The 20309-nt window shown below is 47.9% G+C and overlaps 1 protein-coding gene across 2 annotated transcripts in view; it reads left to right on the plus strand.

Moving 5' to 3' along the window:
- Positions 1-15573, plus strand: part of C23H1orf116 (chromosome 23 C1orf116 homolog) — a 36297-nt gene extending 20724 nt beyond the window's left edge. The window contains exons 1-4 of one of the 2 annotated variants that reach the window (XM_074351920.1): positions 4250-4407; positions 9676-9861; positions 11704-11881; positions 13125-15573. In XM_074351920.1, coding sequence (XP_074208021.1) covers positions 9757-9861; positions 11704-11881; positions 13125-14662 — 1821 coding nt within the window. In that variant the 5' untranslated portion in view covers positions 4250-4407; positions 9676-9756 and the 3' untranslated portion in view covers positions 14663-15573. Of the gene's footprint in view, positions 1-4249; positions 4408-9675; positions 9862-11703; positions 11882-13124 lie in introns of those variants that run through there. The other variant, XM_010963243.3, reaches the window with a different exon arrangement.
- Positions 15574-20309: the final 4736 nt, after the last annotated feature.

Below are 20309 nucleotides of genomic sequence, written 5' to 3' on the forward strand. Positions count from 1 at the left end.
ATAGTAATGTCAAAGGACAAGATTTAGGGGAAAATAAGCAAAACTGTAGCAGTAGATGGATTGTCTACCAACACTATCTCAAAAAAAAAAATGAGTATTTTAAGACAAGTTTCTTAAGTAAAGGACTTCAGTTTCCCAAAAGTTTATCATCAGTTTTGACATAAATATATAACTACTATAATACAATAGAAGAGTTATACACAGAAAAATCTGATGCCCTTCACAAATTCAAATTTTGTAGGGAGAGAAGGAGGACAGTTACATCCCAGTGGGTTAAATCTACAGATATGTACATTGTGTTGAGATTACAATGAAGCAACATCTAACATCCTGTTCCAAAAGAAGGTGATGCTGGGCTGAACCTTGAAGGAAGGCTAAGAATAAGCCAGGAGGACAGGGTGGGAGTGGGTCCAAGCAAAGGGTACAGCATGTGCAAAGGCCCAGGAGTATGAAAACATGACAATTTCAGAAAAAATTAGATGTGACCATAGTAAATAATATATGATGAATATGTGGCAGGAAAAGCATGCAGGATCAGCTCAGGAAGGTCTTATTATGTTATATTGGGACTTTGAATTTCATCCAGAATGCTATGAAAATGCCTCAAAGTATTTTAAGAGGAATGACAATTCAGATGTGCATTTATAGAGTGAAAGATATGAAATGAGGAATTTCCGAAGTCTCTTCCATCTTTAATGGCTCATGATTCCACAAAGAGTGAAGACCTGATCCAGAGCAGAGAGGGTGAAGAGCTGGAAACAGGAGAGTGAGCTCACAGGAGACATGGGAGGATTGCTGTGAATTACTGAGTCTGAGTGAGGATAGGTGTGATGGTGTAATTAGCTGGCATGGGATGAATCTGAGTGAGGGATGGGTGTGATGGTGTAATTAGCTGGCATGGGATACAGGAGAGAGGACAGGTTTGAGGGGTAGTGGTAAGACCAGTTCAATTTCCAACAGGTTAAGATTTGGCATTTCTTACAAAACTCACTAAGGCTACTAGGTGATCTCATCCCTCAAACTTTCTTTAGCACCAGGAGGGAAAAGACTGCTGAAATCCTCCAAATTCCCATGGAAAGTAGGCCAAAGAAACACTGCTCTCAAAACAGATAGGAAGGAAAATAAGAAGCTACTCCCAGCAACTACTGAACGATTAGGTAATTTCAGAACTCCTTCATCCAAACCCACTTAATTACACCCTTTAGTATCCAATTATTTTAGGCTTAACACTAATAACAGTTTGGTGAGAACTTGGTGATCTATTTGATGTCTTAATCCGGCCTATCAATTCCACGGTTTGTAGCCAAATTATAATCACCCTTATCTGCATTCTTTCCCTTTAAAGCAAGTTCTTGCTACTACTTGAGGAATAAAACCTTCCCTCTCCCCAATACATTCGACATACACTCAGAGACCCAGCATCGAGTGTCATGCCCAATGCCACGAACACAGTGGGTACCCAGTGTGTCCTAGGGTTGCTGATAATACATGTTGGAAATAACTTCACTTCTCCCTTGGAGAGGAAAAGGAGAAAAAAGATGCTGCTAGAATGTGACCGTAATGTGGATAAACAAGTACCGGGAATGGTTAGAATGGAAGTCCACTCTGTTTTGCAGAGACTCCAACTTTGTAAGCAGCCCAAAGAGGACAGGTTGACCAATGACTGTTTTGGTTTTAAGGTGGGGTGTGTGTATGTGTGTGTGTGTGTGTAGGGGAAATGTGATGCCTCAATGGGAAAACTGTACTGAGAAAGGAAATGTTTCTGATAGTCGAGGAGATGACCACACTGCACCAGCACGCAAGGATGGAGATGCAGTGAGGACACAGATGAGTCAGGTGAGCTGGACTGTAATTAGATTCCACAGTCAGATCATCGAATAGGAATTCATATACAAAGAGCAACACACATTCCTCCTCAAATGATGACCTGCATCAGCCAGGGAGGCTTAGTCTGTCAGGTGTTTCTGACTTTAGAAATTCTCTCTTTCCCCTGGTCCAGGTCCCTTTCCCAATTCTCTTGGAATCTTAGACACTTGGTATTTTCCCAAGCCCCAAAACAAAGAAAGCAAAGCAAAAACAAGCAAGATTCCAAGGAAAACATTTAAAGATATGGAGTATGAAAACCAGCAAATTCAGAATAGTGATTTATCTCAGCTGGGGTGTATGTCTGGCTTGAGGAGGCAGGGGGGACAGGGGAACAAAATTTGTAAGCAACTTCAACTGTAATGTTAAAGTCCTTTTTCTTGAACTGGGTGTTAGGTACAGTGATGTTTATTATGCCATGGTATCTGAAATATTTCATAATTTTTAAAAAATGTTAAAAAATGGAAAGAGAGGAACAGAAAGATCACTTTGTCTGTGTCCCTACTCCTACCGGGGAGAAGAGAGAGGCCCATTATTATTATCATTTTATTATAAACTGAAAAACCGTTCATAAAATGCACCTACTCTCATCTTTGAGGCTAATGCTCATAAGTCAATTCATTTTTTAGCAAACGTTCAAATCACACACCTATGAAGCTGGATCAGCTTCAGTGGCTCCATCCATGGGTGTAACTCTAGTTGCACTGAACTTCTGATTTGGAGATGCCCTTCCTGTTGTGTTGGTATTATGACATCATACATGTTTGAATGACACATCAGGAAGAGAGGTCATCATCCTTAGGTGCTCAGTCAGCTCTGTTACTCACTTGCTGCTGCCAGAGTACTGAGTTATCCCAGGCTTCCTTGAACCTCGTTTCTCCTCACTAGTCCTGCCCTACGTCTTCTGTACCTCAGCCCCATGATCGTTGCTCTTCTGCAATGATCATATTGCAGAGATCACAAGAGAAAAGATAAAAGCCATGCGTCATCTTGTTATATAAGACATGAATAGCTACAGGAAAGAAATGAGACAAGAAAGGATGAATCTAGATGCCATCAATAGACTTGCACATTATCTGTGTATTTCATCTTTCCTACTTGGGATTATGTCCAAAATAGAGGCTGACACATCTTACCAATACACGGCAAGCCTGAGGCTGTCCTGTCTGAGTTGAAATCCCTGCTCTGCCACATCCTAGCTACATGATCTTGAGCCAGTTATTTAACCACCTTGTAAATTTTGTGTATTAATAGTGCCCACCTTTTGAAGTTCAAATAAGGATTAAATGAAGTGATGCATGAAAATGCTTAGCACAGCACAATTTACCTAGTGCACAGCAAGGGCTTAATCAACTTTGACAGTTACTACGTGCATTGATTTTAATTTTTCCTCCTGCCCTTTTGGTATCGAGGATAACTTATATCCAGGAAAAACCAGCTTCCAGGCAAAAGGCGTATCTGGTGAAAGTAGCTTCTGTGCCTGGAGGAAGGCTTCCTCTGAAAGCAGTGGGTTCTTTCACATGCTCTTTTCTCCCTACTCTCTTCCAGTTGTTTTAACTACAGGTGCCAAAAATCCGCCCATGGAAGGAGACAGGAGTTGCTAAACTGGTTGGTAGCTTGTTTTGTTTTGATTTCTTAATATGCATTGTTACATTCTATGCACAGCTAAAAGAGACCAGAGACCCAAAGGACAGTGAGCGTGTTCCCTCCTTCCAGGCTGTCCTGTCACTTTTTTCATCAGAAAAGGAATCTCTTGGGGGGGGGGGAATAATTTTATTTCCCCCAGAAATAAATGAGGCCAAGAAGGTCATTGGCAAACCGTGGCGCATGATGTCTGAGCTTTGGTACCCCTACCCTCAGACGCCTCCCTCCGCAGTCCTGAGTGCAGCTGCTGCTACGAAAAGGCCTGAGGATGAAAGCGCTTCTGGAAGACAAGCAAGTTAGTAGCAACACTGCCCACAAAGCATTTTAACTTGGAGAGTTCAGGGCAATACTTAGTTTCCAGAGGAAGAGAGCCGTTCTAGATAGAAAACCAAGTTTCAAACAGACACCCGGGAAAGCATACTGCCCAGCGGACTGTGTTTCTTCGTATCACGATTTTAAAATAATAATAACTTAAAAAATAATATGTTTTTGCCTACTCCCCCCCCCTCCCCTCTCCTTTCTCCCAGTCTCAGCCCTCCTCCTTCCAGCCCTCCTGTATTTTTAAGAACTCTTTAATGGCTCTCAAAGAGGGAAGGCGAGGGCAAGAGGAGATTGGCTAAGTGAGAGCAGCGCGGCCCTCCCCCGGCCCCTCCCACGCCCTCCCCGGGGAAACAGCTGGACTGAGAAGGAGAGGGTGGGAGGGAAGGCTGGGATTGGCCGAGAGTCTGTGGCAGGGTGGGGCAAGGCAGCACAGATGAAGCATTTACCTGTCTAGGTAAGTCAGGAAGAGGTCAAAAGAAGAAAGCAGTAAGAGGCAGGTGAAGCGGTCTCTGCCTCTGTCTGTGCCCTTTGAAATATAAGGGTATTTCTTTCTTCTCTTCAGCCCCCCACGCAGTGAAGGTGAGTTAATTACTAACCAACTATTGCTTCTTCTACAGCAAGGGGTCGGGGGAGGCTTTGTGGGAAGTCTGGGTTAGAATTGTGGGGAGCCCTTCATACCCCAGCTCGGAGGCTTTCCTCTCTGTTCCTCAACTCTCTGGAGTCCAGTATGTGATCAGAGTGGGTTGGTAGCTTCCTGAGATTGCAGTGTTTTTGTGGAGAACAGGGCCGAGACACATTTTTTTTTCATCTGCCTATTTAGGTTGGATAAGCATATTGTGTAGGCAACGAGAAAAGAAAACAGGTGTGTTTTAGAAATTTCTGTCTCTGAACTATTGAAACTGAGTTGTGATTTTGGAGGAGAATCGTTGGAATAGAGGGATTCAAAACAGGGGATTGCCCAGAGGAGAAAAGTGCCTTGGTTTTCCATTGCATTTCTAACTGGAAATTTCCCCATGGCTTTATCAACTCAACGTCTATCTCTATTTAAATAAAGGGTGCCGTGTGTGTGTGTGTGTGTGTTCAATAATGGTGATCATAATGGAGCTCTTTGTGGACAGGTGTATAAGGCATGAGCCAGGCTAAGTTGCTTGTAAGGGGGTGTGAGGTTTGGTTATATTGAGAAAACTCTAACTCAGGCTACCCGCTCATCTTTGGAAAACTCACAGATAATGTAGTTGCAAAGTTGAACCTATTTTAGTTGAACTTAATTAATTTTCCAACTTGTGCCTGTTAACAGACGCAGGGACTGGCAAGCAGAAAGCTACTCAGCTGTGCCGGGGCCTCACCCACATGACTATTTCACGGCAGCATGTTGAGTCTAGTAGGAATTCCGAGTGGGGCTCAGGTCAGGGCAGTGTGGCGGAGTCTGGAGAGGAGAACCAGATCAGTGCAGTGGTTCTGCTCTCTGTTCCTTCAGGTGTCCCAGTTGGCAGTGTCCCTGCACAAGGCAGTTGGATGTAGAAGTCAAGTCAGAGCAGCAAGTCAGCTCTCCATCATCCAGCTTGTGAGGGTCAACATGCTGGTCCCTAACTTCACCCCTTTTCCTTCTGCTTCAGAAAAGAGGGAAGACTCACTGTCTGGCTCCCAGGACCTGGCACCCCAGCCCTAAGCGAATATATATTGGGTGTCCAGTCGTGGCAACTGGAGCTTTAGGCTTTAGCTCAGCCCCACACCACAAAACCAGCCCACCAAGCTCACTGACTGAGGGCTGCCGGAGGTGGTGACCTTGTCAGCAACAAAGATAACCTACAGCATCATGCAAAGCTCTTCTGCATAGGGACTATTTCTGCCCACCCTCTCCCTCAAACCCATCGGTAATAGAGGAGATTAGAACATTGCCTAGGTGGGGGGAGAGTATAACTCAGTCGTAGAATGCGTGCTTAGCATGCAAGAGGTCCTGGGTTCAATCCCCAGTACCTCCATTAAAATAAATAAATGTTTAAAAAATTAAAAAAAAAGAAAAAAGAATGTTGCTTAAACACACATCAAAACTTGCCCATGTGCTCATGGAGAATGATCTGTGTTCCTGACATTTGTCTTAGGATGTCCTCCAGCTCAAGGCACATTTCTGGGTGGTCAGCAAAAAGCAGAGCCATCTGGCCTAAGAGAAACAGGAGACCTCTTTGACCACTGAGGGAGAGAGGCTGAACTCTTGGAAGTTACTGGGGTGGGCTCACGGAAGGAGGGCAACAAGGGAGTCGTGGGTCTGTTCAGAAGGTACAAAGGAGCCACACTGGAGTGGGGCTGGAGCCCTCTCCCCTCCCCACCCTCTCCAGATGCCAGAATGCCACATGTCATGTATTTACTCTCCTCCGAGGCTGGGCTGGTTTCAGTGAGTAGTTAATATTTAATGGGCCTTTGCCTGGGTGGCCTTGATGTAGGCTGCGCACACTTCTTAGCCCATTCCACCCCTCCTCAAGTCGCCTAAAGAGGTCAAAGGTTAAAAGATACCAGACTCTCACCTTGAGTGTTTTGCTCATTGCTCAGGCTTCTTATCAAGTAGAAATGCCTAGGGTTTCGATGGCCGTCCTGAGATAGTCCCCAAGTTTCAAGGTTGTAAAGTCGGTGGAAGGAAATGCAGCATCTATTTCGGGTCCAACGGATGAAGGAATTGGGGAGGGGCAGGTGGGAAGAAGAGAAGACGTTTTCAGGATTCAAACTTTTGAGGTCAGAACACTAGGTATGGAGGTGAGGCATGAGCACCTTAGGGCTCATCCAGCTTCAGTCTCAGATTCAGATTCGTCTCTGCAGCGCTAATGTCCTGCCGATGACACGAGCTTCAGTGGCGTTTGGTGGGATTTCTTTACTCTGTTGAGACAAAAATCTGGCCTGGAAACATAGAGCTGACAGAGAAGGGTGATCTTAGGGCTTTCAGTGTTTAATCAGGGATGGCCAGTGGTCCTTCTTTAGGGACATGGCTGTCTTGCATCCGGACAGTCTCTGAGATGCCCTCTAGAGGGGCCGCGATCCACAGGCTGCCCCGCTGATGCAGTTACAGAGCATTCCCTACTTCCCTTAGGAAGGGGAAGTAGAAAGAGCCCCAGCTTTCTCATCTGTCAAATGGGGAAAATGTCACATCTTGCCTAAGGCATCAGGTTATTTTAAAGACCTAATTAGCATCTCTAAAAGCACATTGTAATCTATACCCTGCTATGTTTTTTGAAGCAACGCTATTCATATTGTTTCTGTCTCTTCCAGCTGCTTTGGGCCATTCTTGGTTCCAAAGCGAGAGTGTGACAGGCTGCCCTGGGAGGAAGGAGAGGCTAGCAAACCATTATAAAGTCGAAGAGTGCTTGGAAAAACAGGGGTAGTCATTTTCTCTAAAAGGAAGAGGCAGAGTCTGCTCGCCCCTTCACAGAGAATGAATATTCTGTTAATTACAGTGAGTCACTTTGAGTATTTACTGCCCCAATTTTACACATAAGAAAACTAGAGCCCAAAAATTACACCCTTGGATCTACACTGATTTCTTGGAAACAATACTTTTGTCTTAATAAAGTTTTGCATTTCCTGTGCCTATTAACTGCTCATAAATGTAAGTGTAACTAACAGCATTGCCCAAACTCCATCAAGCCACATATTCTCCAGGAAATAAAATGTTTAAGAAAGAGCTTACAGGAATAGGGTAGAAGCCAAAAAAGAATACTTGCAACAGCTCAACTCAGTAGACACTAGGATGAATGACAAGTTTATTCATCCAGCATTTTCTGAGTGCCTTCTGTGTACCTGGACGTATGAGAGACGAATCCTCTTTGCTTTAATGAATGGTCTCAACCCCACAGAATGTTAGGAATGAGTTCGTACTTAACAGTCATTAATGGAGAGGATAGCTGAGATAACAGCTTTATCCACTGGACTTTCCATGTTTCTGTTTCTTTGGGGTTCTGGGTAATGGGGAACCAACCTTATGAAGGGACCCCAGGAGCTAGCAACCCAATGTTGATTTATCACTGGGCTTCTTTTGGTACCACTGTCCCCTCTGGTTCCCTCTCTCTCTCCTGAGAGGCTCTGGACCCTTATGAGCTACATGTGTCTGGGTCATAAGGGATCTTCCCACTTCCTTCCCGGTTGTCCTGCCCCTCCCTACCTGCCTCACTTGAGGGCCACCTCCCAAGCAGCAGAGGAGCTCCAGGAGGCCTTGCGCTTGTCAACCCTATGTGGTTGGCATGCTGACTCACCCAGCACAGCCCAGACCTGACTTTGGCACTGGAAGCAGTTATTGACAGAGGCCCGGAGACAACCTGCTCTGGAATCCAAACCTCAAGTCTCAAGATCTCAAATGAAACACAGTTTTCCAGGACATTTTACCTAGTATCTGAAGGGTAGGGTAGATGGTAGAAAATAAAGCATGGCATTATAGGAGAAAATCAGACAAACTATATTCAAATTCTAGCTCTCCCCCAGCTCCCTACTTGACCTTGGAACTGTCTTTTAATCTTAATTCTTCTAGAATTTCATTTTAATGTAGAAGAGTCACCTCTGGCCTTTCCAATTCTGGTGGAGTTTTTCCTGAAAACAGGAGTATGAAAATGCCTGAGGTGGGGAGGGTTATAGCTCAGTGGTAGAGTGTGCGCTTAGCACGGCAAGGTCCTGGGTTCAATCCCCAGTACCTCCATTAAAATAAATAAACCTAATTACCTCCACCTAAAAAATAAATAAATAAGTAAAATTTAAAAAGAAAAGAAAATGCCTGGAATTTTTGGAAGAAAGATGGCACTGCCTTCCTTTGCTATTACAATGGGCACCATGAACTTAAAACTTTTCTTTCTCTATGCATTGGAGTTGGGAGAAAACGACCTAGGACATTGCTCTTGTCAGTCATCACAGGCAAGGGAGCCTCTTTGGGAGCAAGTGCAGCATCAGCAGGGGGAGATACACCAGGGGGCAGCTGGGTTTGTGCCCACCATTGGGGTCATGCACATACTTCCCAGCCTAGGGAAATGATGGAGGTGATGCTGGCCATGGTGGTAGCAGTCATTACAATGGTGATGGTGTGGCTAGGACAGCAGCTGGCAATTATAGGGCTGTGCACCACACAAAATGTTCTACATGGAGTATTTCATTTTACGTTGACAACCCTATGAAGTAGGTACTATTACGCACTCTGTTTCTTCTCTCAAGCTCTAGTCTTCCATTTAAGCTGAACCCTTTTATTCTAAATTTTTGTTCCCCTTAAGTCAGTCTCATTTGATCCTAGATGGAACTTGTCTTTTTCTTATTACAAGAACAGTAGTGGTTACTGGTTTATTCCTTCCATGTTTGAGTTTTTACTGCCAACTAAACTGTACTAATTGTCCTCATTTACTCCTCATATTAACCCTCTTTAATGAGCAAGGACAGACTCCAAGAGTAATTTGCCCCCAAGTCACATCACTGTAAATTGTAGAGCTGGGATTTAAGCCCAGATCCAGCCACCTCCAGGACCCAAGCTATTCACCTTGTAATATTTACTGTCTGTAGTGATGAAAATGTAGCTTAAGCTCCCTGGTTCAGGGAGAAAAGTGACTAGGAGGAATGACAGCATCTCCTTTCTGACTCGGCTGCTTCTCCACTGCTAAGTCTGTCTTTCTGCATGTCGGTGAGCCAGCTTGTGTGTTGTTCTGCATCCGGCTTCTGTGTCCCTGTGCGGGCTAGGGTGGGTTGGGTTTGAGTCGTGGCTGTTGATGGCCCCCTCTCGCTCTCTGCTTCCTTGGTGTCCCTGCTGCCCTGCTGCTCCGGGGCCTGGACAGAGTCTCCCCGCCTGAGCCTGGCTCGGCTCACATGTGGCTTTGATTCTTCTCTTTTCAGGCCCAGCTGGGGACATTCTCCGCTTCCCTTGGCTTCCCCTCTGGAAGCCCCTTTCGCCGCCCCTGCACCTTGCTTCGGGCGATGCCCGAGAGGGAGCTGTGGCCAGCGGGGCCTGGCTCGGAACCCGTGACCCGCGTTGGCAGCTGCGACAGCATGATGAGCGTCACTTCCACCCGCTCGGGATCTGTACGTACCCTCTGTCTGCAGCCTGGCCCGCTCTCCGCACCCCTGCCCTGCCCTGCCGTGCCCTGCCCTGCCCACCATCGGCCTCGCTCACTGCTCCTTCTCTTTCATCCTCCTCGCCCAGGAGTGAATCACACCAGTTGGTTTTCTGCCTCTGAGTCACCCCCGGTTCTGTGGAGAATAGGGTGGAACAACCCCAGAGAGTAACAGGACAATTGAGACTTTTCCCGGGTTTTTATTAGGTCGGGCAGTTGAGCTGAGGTGAGACACGGGGTCAGTGATCTGAGGTCATGGTGGAAACTAGAACATAAATCCTTATAGCACGTGGATTCCTGAAGTCCTCTGCAAGGAACAGCATTACTTCCGTCTTTTACAAAGATCAAAGAGCAGGGAGTATTTAAGAGTCTGGGTTCTCTACCTATAAGCTGTATGTCCTTGGACAAATTACTTAATTTCTCTAAGCTTCAGTCTCAGTTTTAAGATGGGGATAATATTAACATGGAATTCATAGGGTTCTTGAAGGGAGTAAATGAAATGCATGTTAAGCACTTAGCACATGCCTCCAGATACACAGGAAAGGGTGTTTCTGTAAGCAGACGTTGCAAATCTTCCAAAGTCACTGTGGTTAACTATTTGTGAGTGGCATGTAATAAACTGTAATTTTCCTGGATATGAATTTGAATCTCAGTTATCATAAGGCTGGTCTTTCCTGGCCATCTGAGTGGGTCTGGAGAATATACACCTCTGAAGGGTCTCAAATATTAGAAAGAGGGGTGGAGATGCCAGGAAGAGACTTCAGCCAAATGTCCTATGTTTCCATTTGCCCTTTTGGTTTTCCCTTCAGCCTTCAACTTTGGAGAGCGACTATTCCCTGGATCTTCCTGGCCTTGAAGAACATGGACAGTAACCATCTAAAAAGGCCTTTCGGTATAGCTCAGTGGTAGAGTGTCTGCTTAGCTTGCATGAGGTCCTGGGTTCAATCCCCAGTACCTTCCTCAACAAAATAAATAAATAAACCTAATTACCTGTCCCCACAAAGAAAAGGGCTATAGCCTTTTCTCCCAAGGACTCATATGTGCTTTCTCATAGTGAAAATTATTTATTTTAATTTCTACCTAATACTAATGCTCAGTTGCTTTCTACTCAACCCCATACCAGTTTATCCACCTTCCTCCCTTAAGTTAATATTTGCTTAAGACATGAATACTTTTTTGAATGTTCGCCAGAGCCAAATGCCATCAAGAAAGTAAATATACAAGGGGAAAAACCCTGTATGGAATGCATTTCAAAGTCAAGTATAAATTATTTAGTAAATTTATCTGTAACTAGTCATGCCCCTGTTCCCACCCGCCTGGCAGCGAGTAGTTGGCTGTGTTTCCTGTTTGTCCTCTTGCTGTCCTTGGCATGCCAGGTCAAGTATGCAGAAGTACTTCAAAAGGTTAAAAGCAATACTATTCAAGTTAAAGGTCAAGTCATTATGTTGCCCACATAATTTAGAACTAAATGGGAGGCACACGGAGTGAAATACTTGACATATGTCAGACAGAAGAATTGGCACTGCTTTCCTCTGGGCCCCAAAGCATTCCACCCTGGATCCAGCAAACAAAAGAGCACTTGCCACCTGCCTGCCCAGCTCTCAGGTGCTGGTGGAACAACAGCCCAACAATCTCTGCTCTCCCTGGTGCCTGCGGTTTTAAGAAGCAGCTCCAGCAGGTTTGCGGCACAGCATGGTGGAGAGGTTTTCCAGCTCTTCAGCATTCCTTTCCCCATGCAGGGTGGTTCTCCAGCCCTGCCAGTTTCTGCAGAACTTCCTGTCACAGCATCCTCTCCCTCTCCTCCCTCCAGAGTGACAGCAGCTACGACTTCCTGTCCGCTGAAGAGAAAGAGTGTCTGCTCTTCCTGGAGGAAACCATTGGCTCCTTGGACACTGAGGCTGACAGCGGACTGTCCACTGACGAGTCTGAGCAAGCTACAAACCCCCGAGGTCCCCGAGCACTGCCCCTAACCCAGCCTGCCCCCCAGGGTAAGAGAGACTGTCTAGCGAAGCCCAGAAAAGCAGTATGTCATTTTGCCCCCTCTTTTCCATCTTGCTTGCCCTCTGCTCCCAGGGTTGCAGGCAGAAGGAAAAACTCTCCTCCCCACTCTCCTGGCTAAAAGAAAGCCTTGTCCCTGGAGGGAAGAAGGGATTGCTGGCACGCCAGCCTCTTGTGTCTTTCTATGAAGCATCAGAGGCCTGGGAGGGAAAAGGGTTTGACCGGCTCCCATCTGCTTATGGAGAAATTCTAAAATGATATGACCACAGAGGTGGAGAGAGAATCAGGGAGGGGTGATTCTGGAGAGCCTGAGCCAGTCTGGGGAGCTAATCTGGGTGACCCAGGGGATGAAGCTGCAGGAGATAAGAAGAGGGAAGGGCTCCCTTAACTTTAGCGGGTGGCCCCTCTCGGGCCCCGAGAGTGTGGAGAGCCAGCAGTGTTGAGGCTCAGTAGACGGGGAACAAGGTGGCACTTGTGTGTGGCCATAAGGGTGGGACCACATGCCCCAGGGCGAGGGCGGCACTTTACTCCTGAGGACAGTCCCATCGGTATCAAGACTACAATCGTTTATTCATTCATTTAGCGAATATGTATTGACAATGTGTCAGACCCTCCATGGAAATGGAGCAGTAAATGGCGACGTGGGGCTTCCTTCCGCTGCTGCCTGGTGCCGATTCCCTGGCCCAGTGGGCCTGATGCATGTGCTTACTGACTGGAAGGAAAGAGCCCACGTCACTCTCTGGTGCAGGGATGGCTGTGGCCATTACAGAATCATCCAGGTGCTTCTAGAAAGTAAAGGTGAGAGAAGGCAGAAGGCTGGCCAAGCCAGAGCACATCACCTGTTGACGCTGCTCATGCTCAATGCTTCCACTGGACTCAGTTACCTGGGAGCCCCGGGACAGCTAGAGGGGCTGTCCCGAATCCCCGCCAACCCTGGTGCGTCTGTAGAGGGTTAGGAAGAGCCTGAGTCAGGGACCCAGAGCTATCTGGGGCTGCCCTTTCCCCAGCCATAAGGAAACACTAGTCCTTGGTTAAAGGGAACCTGCTAGCATTGATCTGTTACTCTAAATGCTATCCAGACAAGAGTGCTGCCCTGTAAGAGCAGAGAAACAACAAAAACCAAAACCCATCCATTGCTAACCAGAGATCAGAGTTTGGAAAGCAGTTTCTTTCCCCCTGGCAGCAGGGTTTTCACTGCCCACTCTTATCCGCCTGTTCTCCCGACCCTCCCAGGACACCCGGAAGAGACGACTGTTCCACAAGGCCCAGAGCCAAGGAGAGGGACTCCGTCCAGCTTGTCTCATCCACCCGCGCCCCAGAGCCTGGGCTCCAAGTCTGGCTCCTACAGCCTCCCCAGAAATATCCACATCGGCAGAAACCAGAACCTCTGGAAAAGCACCACCCAGACTAACAGCCACCTCCCTGGGGGACCCAAGGGGCTGGTCCTAGGGCCTGAGAAAGAGCAGGTCAGCCAGAGCAGAGAGCCCAGCCAGGCGCCCGCCGTCCCCCAGGACGCTGCCCTTGATCTGGACGTGGCGCTCATCCCCCCACCAGAGGCTTTCCGGGACACCCGGCCGCAGCAGCCTGGGCAAGGCAGCCTGCCCAAAGGGCCAGGGGAGCAGAGCCACACGCCCCAGCTCCACACCTCACTCAGCCCCCAGAAGAAAAGGGAGGCTGCTTCGGAGGCCATGTCCCAAAAGGCCAATGGTACAGGCCCGACAGGGGCACCGGGGCAGCCTCGGCCTCCCTGTGCTGGGTCGTCCCAGAATTCAAGAGCTGAAGATGCTCCCGTCCCATCACGGGGGGATCCAAATGCCCAGCTGGCTCCCCTCACAGCCCCTAAGCCCCGGAAGCTGCCGCCAAATATCATTCTGAAGAGCAGCCGAAGCAGTTTCCACAGTGATCCCCAGAACTGGCTGTCCCGCCACTCTGAGGCCGCCCCCGGAGACGCCAGCCTGGCCCCGTCTTCGCTGCAGGAGCAGAGGAAGGCACGCAGGGAAGCGCTGGAGAAGCTGGGGCTGCCCCAGGACCAGGATGAGCCCAGCCCCCACTTGAGCAGGCCCTCATTCAGACTGAAGGAGACTCGGGCTCAGGCCCCCTCCCCGGCCGGGCCTGCAGCTCCAGCTCCGGTCTCGGCAGCCGCACCTGCGGCGGGAAAGGCGCCTGCGCCTGCGCAGGGACCTTCTCCGCTGAAAGCTCCGGCTCCGGCTCAGCGGTCTTCTCCCGGCAAGGTTTCCGTTTCTGCCCAGGAACCCACTCCAGGGAAAGCCCCAGCAGTCCAATCCCTGCCAATTCCTATCCCTAAGGCCTCGAGGGCAAAGAGTCCCCCGACGCAGCCAAAGCCAGACTCAGGGCTGACCCTCCAGGGGAGCAGCACCCCTGGCCTGAGACAGACGAACTTCAAGTCCAACACGCTGGAGCGGTCGGGCGTGGGGCTGAGCAGCTACCTCTCGGCTGAGAAAGCGCCCAGCCCCCAGATCAGCACCTCTCTGGGAAAAGACTCCTTCTTGGACCAGATGTCACCCCACGTCTTGCGTAATTCGCGGCCCCGCCCTGCCTCCCTGGGCACCAGGAAGGACTTCGAGGGGATCCAGGTGGGCAAGCTGGCTGACCTGGAGCAGGAGCAGCACTCCAAACACCTGTCTTTCCAAGGACAGAGCAGGGACAAGCTGCCTCGGCCCCTCTGTGTCAGCGTCAAGATCTCGCCAAAAAGCGTATCCGATGAGCACAGAAGGGAGGCCCTGAAGAAGCTGGGCCTGTTGAAGGAGTAGGGCGCCGGCCATCAGCACCGCACCCACAGCCCCCTCCCCGCACCCCGTTGTTCAAGAAGAGACCCGGGGCTCCACTTAGCCTTCCCGCCTCACAGCTCGGGGGCTGGGCAGGGGTTGTGTTCTCTCCAATGTCCTCTTCTTTCTGAGGGAGAGATTGGAGCATACGTTTATACTCAGTGGTTGTGCCGAGGAGTGCCTGCACGAATCATCCTGAAGATGGTTTCCACAGGATGGTGTGTGTGTGTGTGTGTGTGTGAGACAGGCTGTATATATCACAGAAGCTATTTATAGGACACAGGGGGTCACTGCTCAGAAGTCCGCTCTTGTTGGAAACTTTCTTATATTGGGTAGAGTTCAGCCTAGCCAGAACCAAGTGTAGAGGAGCAGCCAAACCTGAGGAAAAGCAGTCAGATGAGACAGTGGAGGTGCCAGGGACATTAGGCAAATGCAGGTCACAGGGAATGTGGGTCTCCCAGAATCCCTGCCATGGGTGGAGATGGGCTCACACTTTGCAGGATTCCAGTCTCAGTTCTGGACAGGGGCCCGGGGCCAAGAGGAGTTTTTGTTTTGTTACCTCTTCCTCTGCTGTCTTCTCACTGTCCCTAGTCCCAAGAATCGGACACATCCCTATAATTAAGAACTTTCAATTGACAGATGCCAGAAGCACTCCTGTTGGTTTGAGAAGGCCAGATATGTGCCCACGCAGCACACCTTTACCAGGGAGGGCTTTGTCCATGGACTTGTTAAATTCTGTAAATAAACTACGATGGTCCCTGACTCTGATGTTCCCCTGCTTCCGATGGCGGTTTGCACAGGACTGACCCCAAGGCTGGGCCAACAGTGGGATGGGGGCCCAAGCCCAGAGGATTTGTAAATAAATACCAAAGAACTGTTGTAGGCTTTGTCCCCACGATTGCAAGTTGTTTTTTAATTTCCTCTGTTCCTATGGAAAATCAGCATAATACATTCTCTGCCAATTATTCATAGACTGTCAGAGCTGGGAGGGGCCTTAGTGACACCCCAGTGCACCCCGGCTAGGGAAGGGAAGTGACTCATTGTGGTCACTGTGCCGTTTAATAACAGAGTTGGGGTTCCTGATTCCCCTCCCATGCTGCACGCCCCTCCCCTCAAACAGTGCCTTTGCCCACCCACACAGCCCCCTAAGCTGTGGGAGTCATTAACCAGGATGCAGCCCTAAAGCTCTCCAAGACCCTAAAGTGTCTTCTGAAACATCAGAGATTAAATGTTTTTCAGGATCATATTTAATGTTGTGGTTTTTAAATTTAATTTGGGAACGTAGCAGCATAACAACTTATTATTACTCCAAAATTCCCTGACCAAATGGTGCAACTTGAGAACTTTCCAGAAGATGGTATTATGGGAAGGTGGTGTGGGCTTGTGAGTACAAGCTTGGAGGTCAGACATGGCTGGGCACGACCTCTGCTTCCCCTTAGGAAATATGTGTTACTCAGAGATGCGAGCTGGCTGGAGTCCAAGATGCCCAGATGTGAGGGGCAGATCAAAGAAACCATGCTGGAAAAGTGCCCTTTAGGTCTGTTGAATGTCTCTGGGCCGTGTCCTTAGGGACCCAGCATACGGAGGCTCTGTATTTCTGAAGATGATGAGAAGGTTAAGGTAAGGACACGGGATGGCTCCACCCTGTTGTGGCATGTGGGGCAGGGGTGTGACAGTTTCTAGGTACTCGCTCACACACACGCCCAAAAGCCTGGTGCCTCCTCCTTGGCCCTGGGCGAGGACCTGGCCTGTCGCAGCTGACAGGGTCTCCCACGACTGGCCGAAACCATGTCTTATCACAGACTCCCCCGGAGAGAGAAGGCCCTCCCAGAGGACTGGCCCCACAGGCTGTGTTTGGTTAAACTGCTTCTCGTATGCATCTCAAGAACCAACTTGAGGAATGATCACTTTATTTTTCATTAATTTCCCTGACAAATAGAGAAGCTTGGGGCCAGCTATGAAGTAAGATGTGGTAGGAATCTGGGGCCCTGACATTCACATAAGGCTGACTAACAGATTGGTCAGGAGTACCTCCTCTGAAATCACACTCCCTGGTAAAGGCAATTTCTCTCCCTGACAAAACAGAGGTATACACAGCCTGCCCTTCCACTGAATCCTCATCCTGCCCATTTCCCCAGTTCTCCCAATTCGAGATACTCCCTTCCCTTGTTATTTAAAGATGCCATGTTTCCCCATGTCCTCACCCTTCAAAGAGCATGTTTTGCTCTAACGATGGTCTTTGAGATTCAAGAATAGGATGATAAAGCTAAACCCAGTTGTCTTCATTGTAAAGAAGGTCAAGGGGACCCAGTGAGGGAGGACGTCCACCATCCTGAATTGTACCCATCCTCTTGCATCCAAACACAGTTGCTCTTTGTTCAACTTGAACTGACTAGGGGAGAGGTGAAGGTGGGGTCAGTGTGGTTCTTAGCCCTTTTGGAGGAATTTCAGGCAGAGGTTTGTAAAGGCCATTCATTTGACTTTAAAAAGCACAGTGACAGCCCTACTTCCATGTGGACTCATGTCCCTGCTATACCCTGCCTGCTGCAGTCTTGCTGCAGGGAAGAACAAACCATCTCCCAAATAGAGGAATGGCCCCTCCCCAGCCTGGCGCGGTGGGGTCTCTGCCCTCAGATGCATTGGCAGCCACTCCTCTGAATCACCACTCGTATGCCACCCTGGGAGTTCTACAGGCCTACACGCTACCTTACATGGAGGTTGGGGGATGGGCCCAGTCACCCCTTGGGGGCCCCCCTCCATAGTGGGAAGTGTGGTCTGGCAGATGCCACCCTACAGGCACATAGGTGTGCAAAAGTTAGTGCTTATTCCATGGAAGTCAGGGCAGGTGAAGGACTGGAGAGCAGGCAGGCCCTACTTGATGTTATGAGTTAAAGCTAGCGGTGGAGATTTAAATATGTGTAAATATATGAGATGAACCACATCGTCCTCTGATCCACGATTGTGTGTGTAGGAAGAAAAGGATCACACTGTCAGAATATGATGCTGTAGGTTCACAGACTAGAGGAGGAGGAGACCCGGGGATGGGCATGAGAAAGCACGTCCACCTCAATCAGAATCTAAGGAGGGATGCAGATATGGTGCCCCCGTGCCCTGTTCTTCCTGTGAGTGACTGTGGACCTTATAGATCTGGGCTTAATCCAACCTCCACTTACCAACCAGGGAACCCTGGGGATGTCAGCTTTAACTTTTGAACCTCAGAGTCCTCATCTGTAAAATGGGAATAATAATACCATCCTTTTGAGATTGTTGTGATGAACAAGTGATATATTTAAAGCTCGGTCCTGGACTTAACATAGATATTCGATCAATGAGAGCATTATTCCTTCTGGGTCTCAATTCGTCCTTCTCAAAGGGAGCCAGTGTAGACAGGGTTGGAAGCCAAGAGCTCACCCAGTTCAGCTCTGAGGGGAAATGGGAGAGACCTTGCTGCAGATGAAAGTCCAAAGTAAGAAGTAGGCTTTGGCATGCTCTCCGAGTGACTCAACTTCACCCACACCATGATTCCCAGAATCTGGAAACACAGGGATCTGAGGGAAGATGGCGTTTCTATCTCGATGAAGGCTGAGCCAGCTATTTCCAGCTTGTCTATCTCCAAACCCAGCTTCCCACTCATCATCAATTTTTTGTTGCCCATAACCAGATAGTTTACTTCTTTTTGCTTCATTTACCTTCCCTTTGCTGTGGTTCAAGGAACTATATGCTGCTCTATAGCTATTTGTTTTTAACATGGAGAAAAAGAATAAACTTACATAACAGGAAGGAACTTTGTCTAAAATCAGGAAGAGGCAGAGGCTAAAAAAGGTTTCAGGAATTCTAGGGCATTTTCTAAAATAAGGTAAGCATCTTTCAGGAATGAATCAAGCGTTAGTCAGCAGGAGCAAGAATGTATATTGGATGATCTTTCCGAATCCCTTCTGATATGAGAGCCCGTGAATTGCAGGAGTCACCACCACCACCGTCATCATCACTGACTCGGCATACAAGTGAGGCACAAACAGGTGATGTTCGAAATCCCAGCCGCCATTCTCTCTTGCTCATTGCCTTTCTAGAGTGTTGTCTTTATTCGCCATTTGCCATGTATCCAGATTATTTTGAAAAAGCTCTGGAGCAAGTGAGCTTTAGTGAGTCACTTCATCTCATTCATAAAATGAGGGACTTCAACTGGACTGTCCCCTAGATCCATGCCAGCTCTGAAACGTATGTTTAAATAAGTCCAAGCTACTGAATCAGGAAGACCAACACCCTGCGAAAAACAATCACCCCATAGTCTAAGCTAAAACGTGTGTCATAGTACCCGAGAGCTGGAAGGAAGGAAATGCTTAAGTTATGTAATCCAGCCTCCCACATAAAGAGGAATTGTGCCTATAAGTAGATATAAATAGAGAGGGATGGGTGGAAGGGTGGATGCATGGAGGAGGGGAGGGGGTAAGAGAGGACATCCAGTGCCCAAGAGCACAGACTAGGAGTCAGGCTCTCTGCACCTCAACTTCCTTTTCAGTCTATTTCACTTTGATTCCTTTAACTTCCTTTGTTGTGCTGTTCAAGGAACTATATGCTGTCCTGCAGTTACTTAGTATAAAAATGGAGTTTAAAAAAGTGAACTTACAACAGGAACGAACCCCACAGAAGCAATAACAATACTTCCCTGTTGCAGTTGTCACGAGAATAGAATCAAATGAGATAATACATATTAAAAAACACTTATATTCGATCAAAATGAAAACATAATTCTAAAAGATGCATGCACCCCAATGGGCACAGCAGCAGTATTTGCAGTTGCCAAGGCATGGTACCAACCTAACAGTCCATCAACAGAAGAATGGATAGAGAAGATGTGGTATATATAATGGAAAACCTCTCGGTCATAAAAATAAGAATGAAATTTTGCCATTTGCAACAACATGGATGGACTTGGAGGGCATTGTGCTAAGTGAAATAAGCCAGAGAAAGACAAGGACTGTATGAGATCACTTATTTTGTGGAATCTAAAAAGTACAACAAGCTAGTGAGTGTAACAAAAAAAGAAGCAGACACAGATACCCAGAACTAGTGGTTACCAGTGGGGAGGGAGGGAATGGAAACGGGGCAACACACAGGTAGGGGAAAAGGGTTATTAGGGGATTGTATGAGATCATGCACATGAAACTTTTAGAACTTGTAAAGCACTATAGAATTTAAAGAATCTTTCATTCAATTAAAAACAAAAACAAACCCACTTGACACATTGTTCAATAAATGCAATCTATTAATGTTACTATGTAATTACATATTATATAATGTAATTCAGATGCCAATGGGTCCCCCTTGAGGACTGGATTAATCCTAGCCTGCACCTAAATTCCTCAGCCTGAAACAGCCAAAAGCCCTCATCCAGTTTCCAGAACCTCCTGCAGCCAACCTCCCTCCTGTGTCCCCTCGCATCTATGGTGCCACTTCATGGTCCCCCATACCTGCCCGTCCCATGGCCCCCTCGCTGTCCCCACTCCTATCAGTCCAGGCTCAAAGCCCAGGCCTCTAACTGACCCCCACGGGAAATCAAGTTTAAGCATTTCATTGTTTTTTCAGTTTTTAACTGAAGATCAGGCATGTCCTGACAAAAGGCATGCAGCCT

Source organism: Camelus bactrianus, chromosome 23 (genome assembly GCF_048773025.1).
Source record: "Camelus bactrianus isolate YW-2024 breed Bactrian camel chromosome 23, ASM4877302v1, whole genome shotgun sequence".
Classification (NCBI taxonomy): Eukaryota; Metazoa; Chordata; class Mammalia; order Artiodactyla; family Camelidae; genus Camelus; species Camelus bactrianus.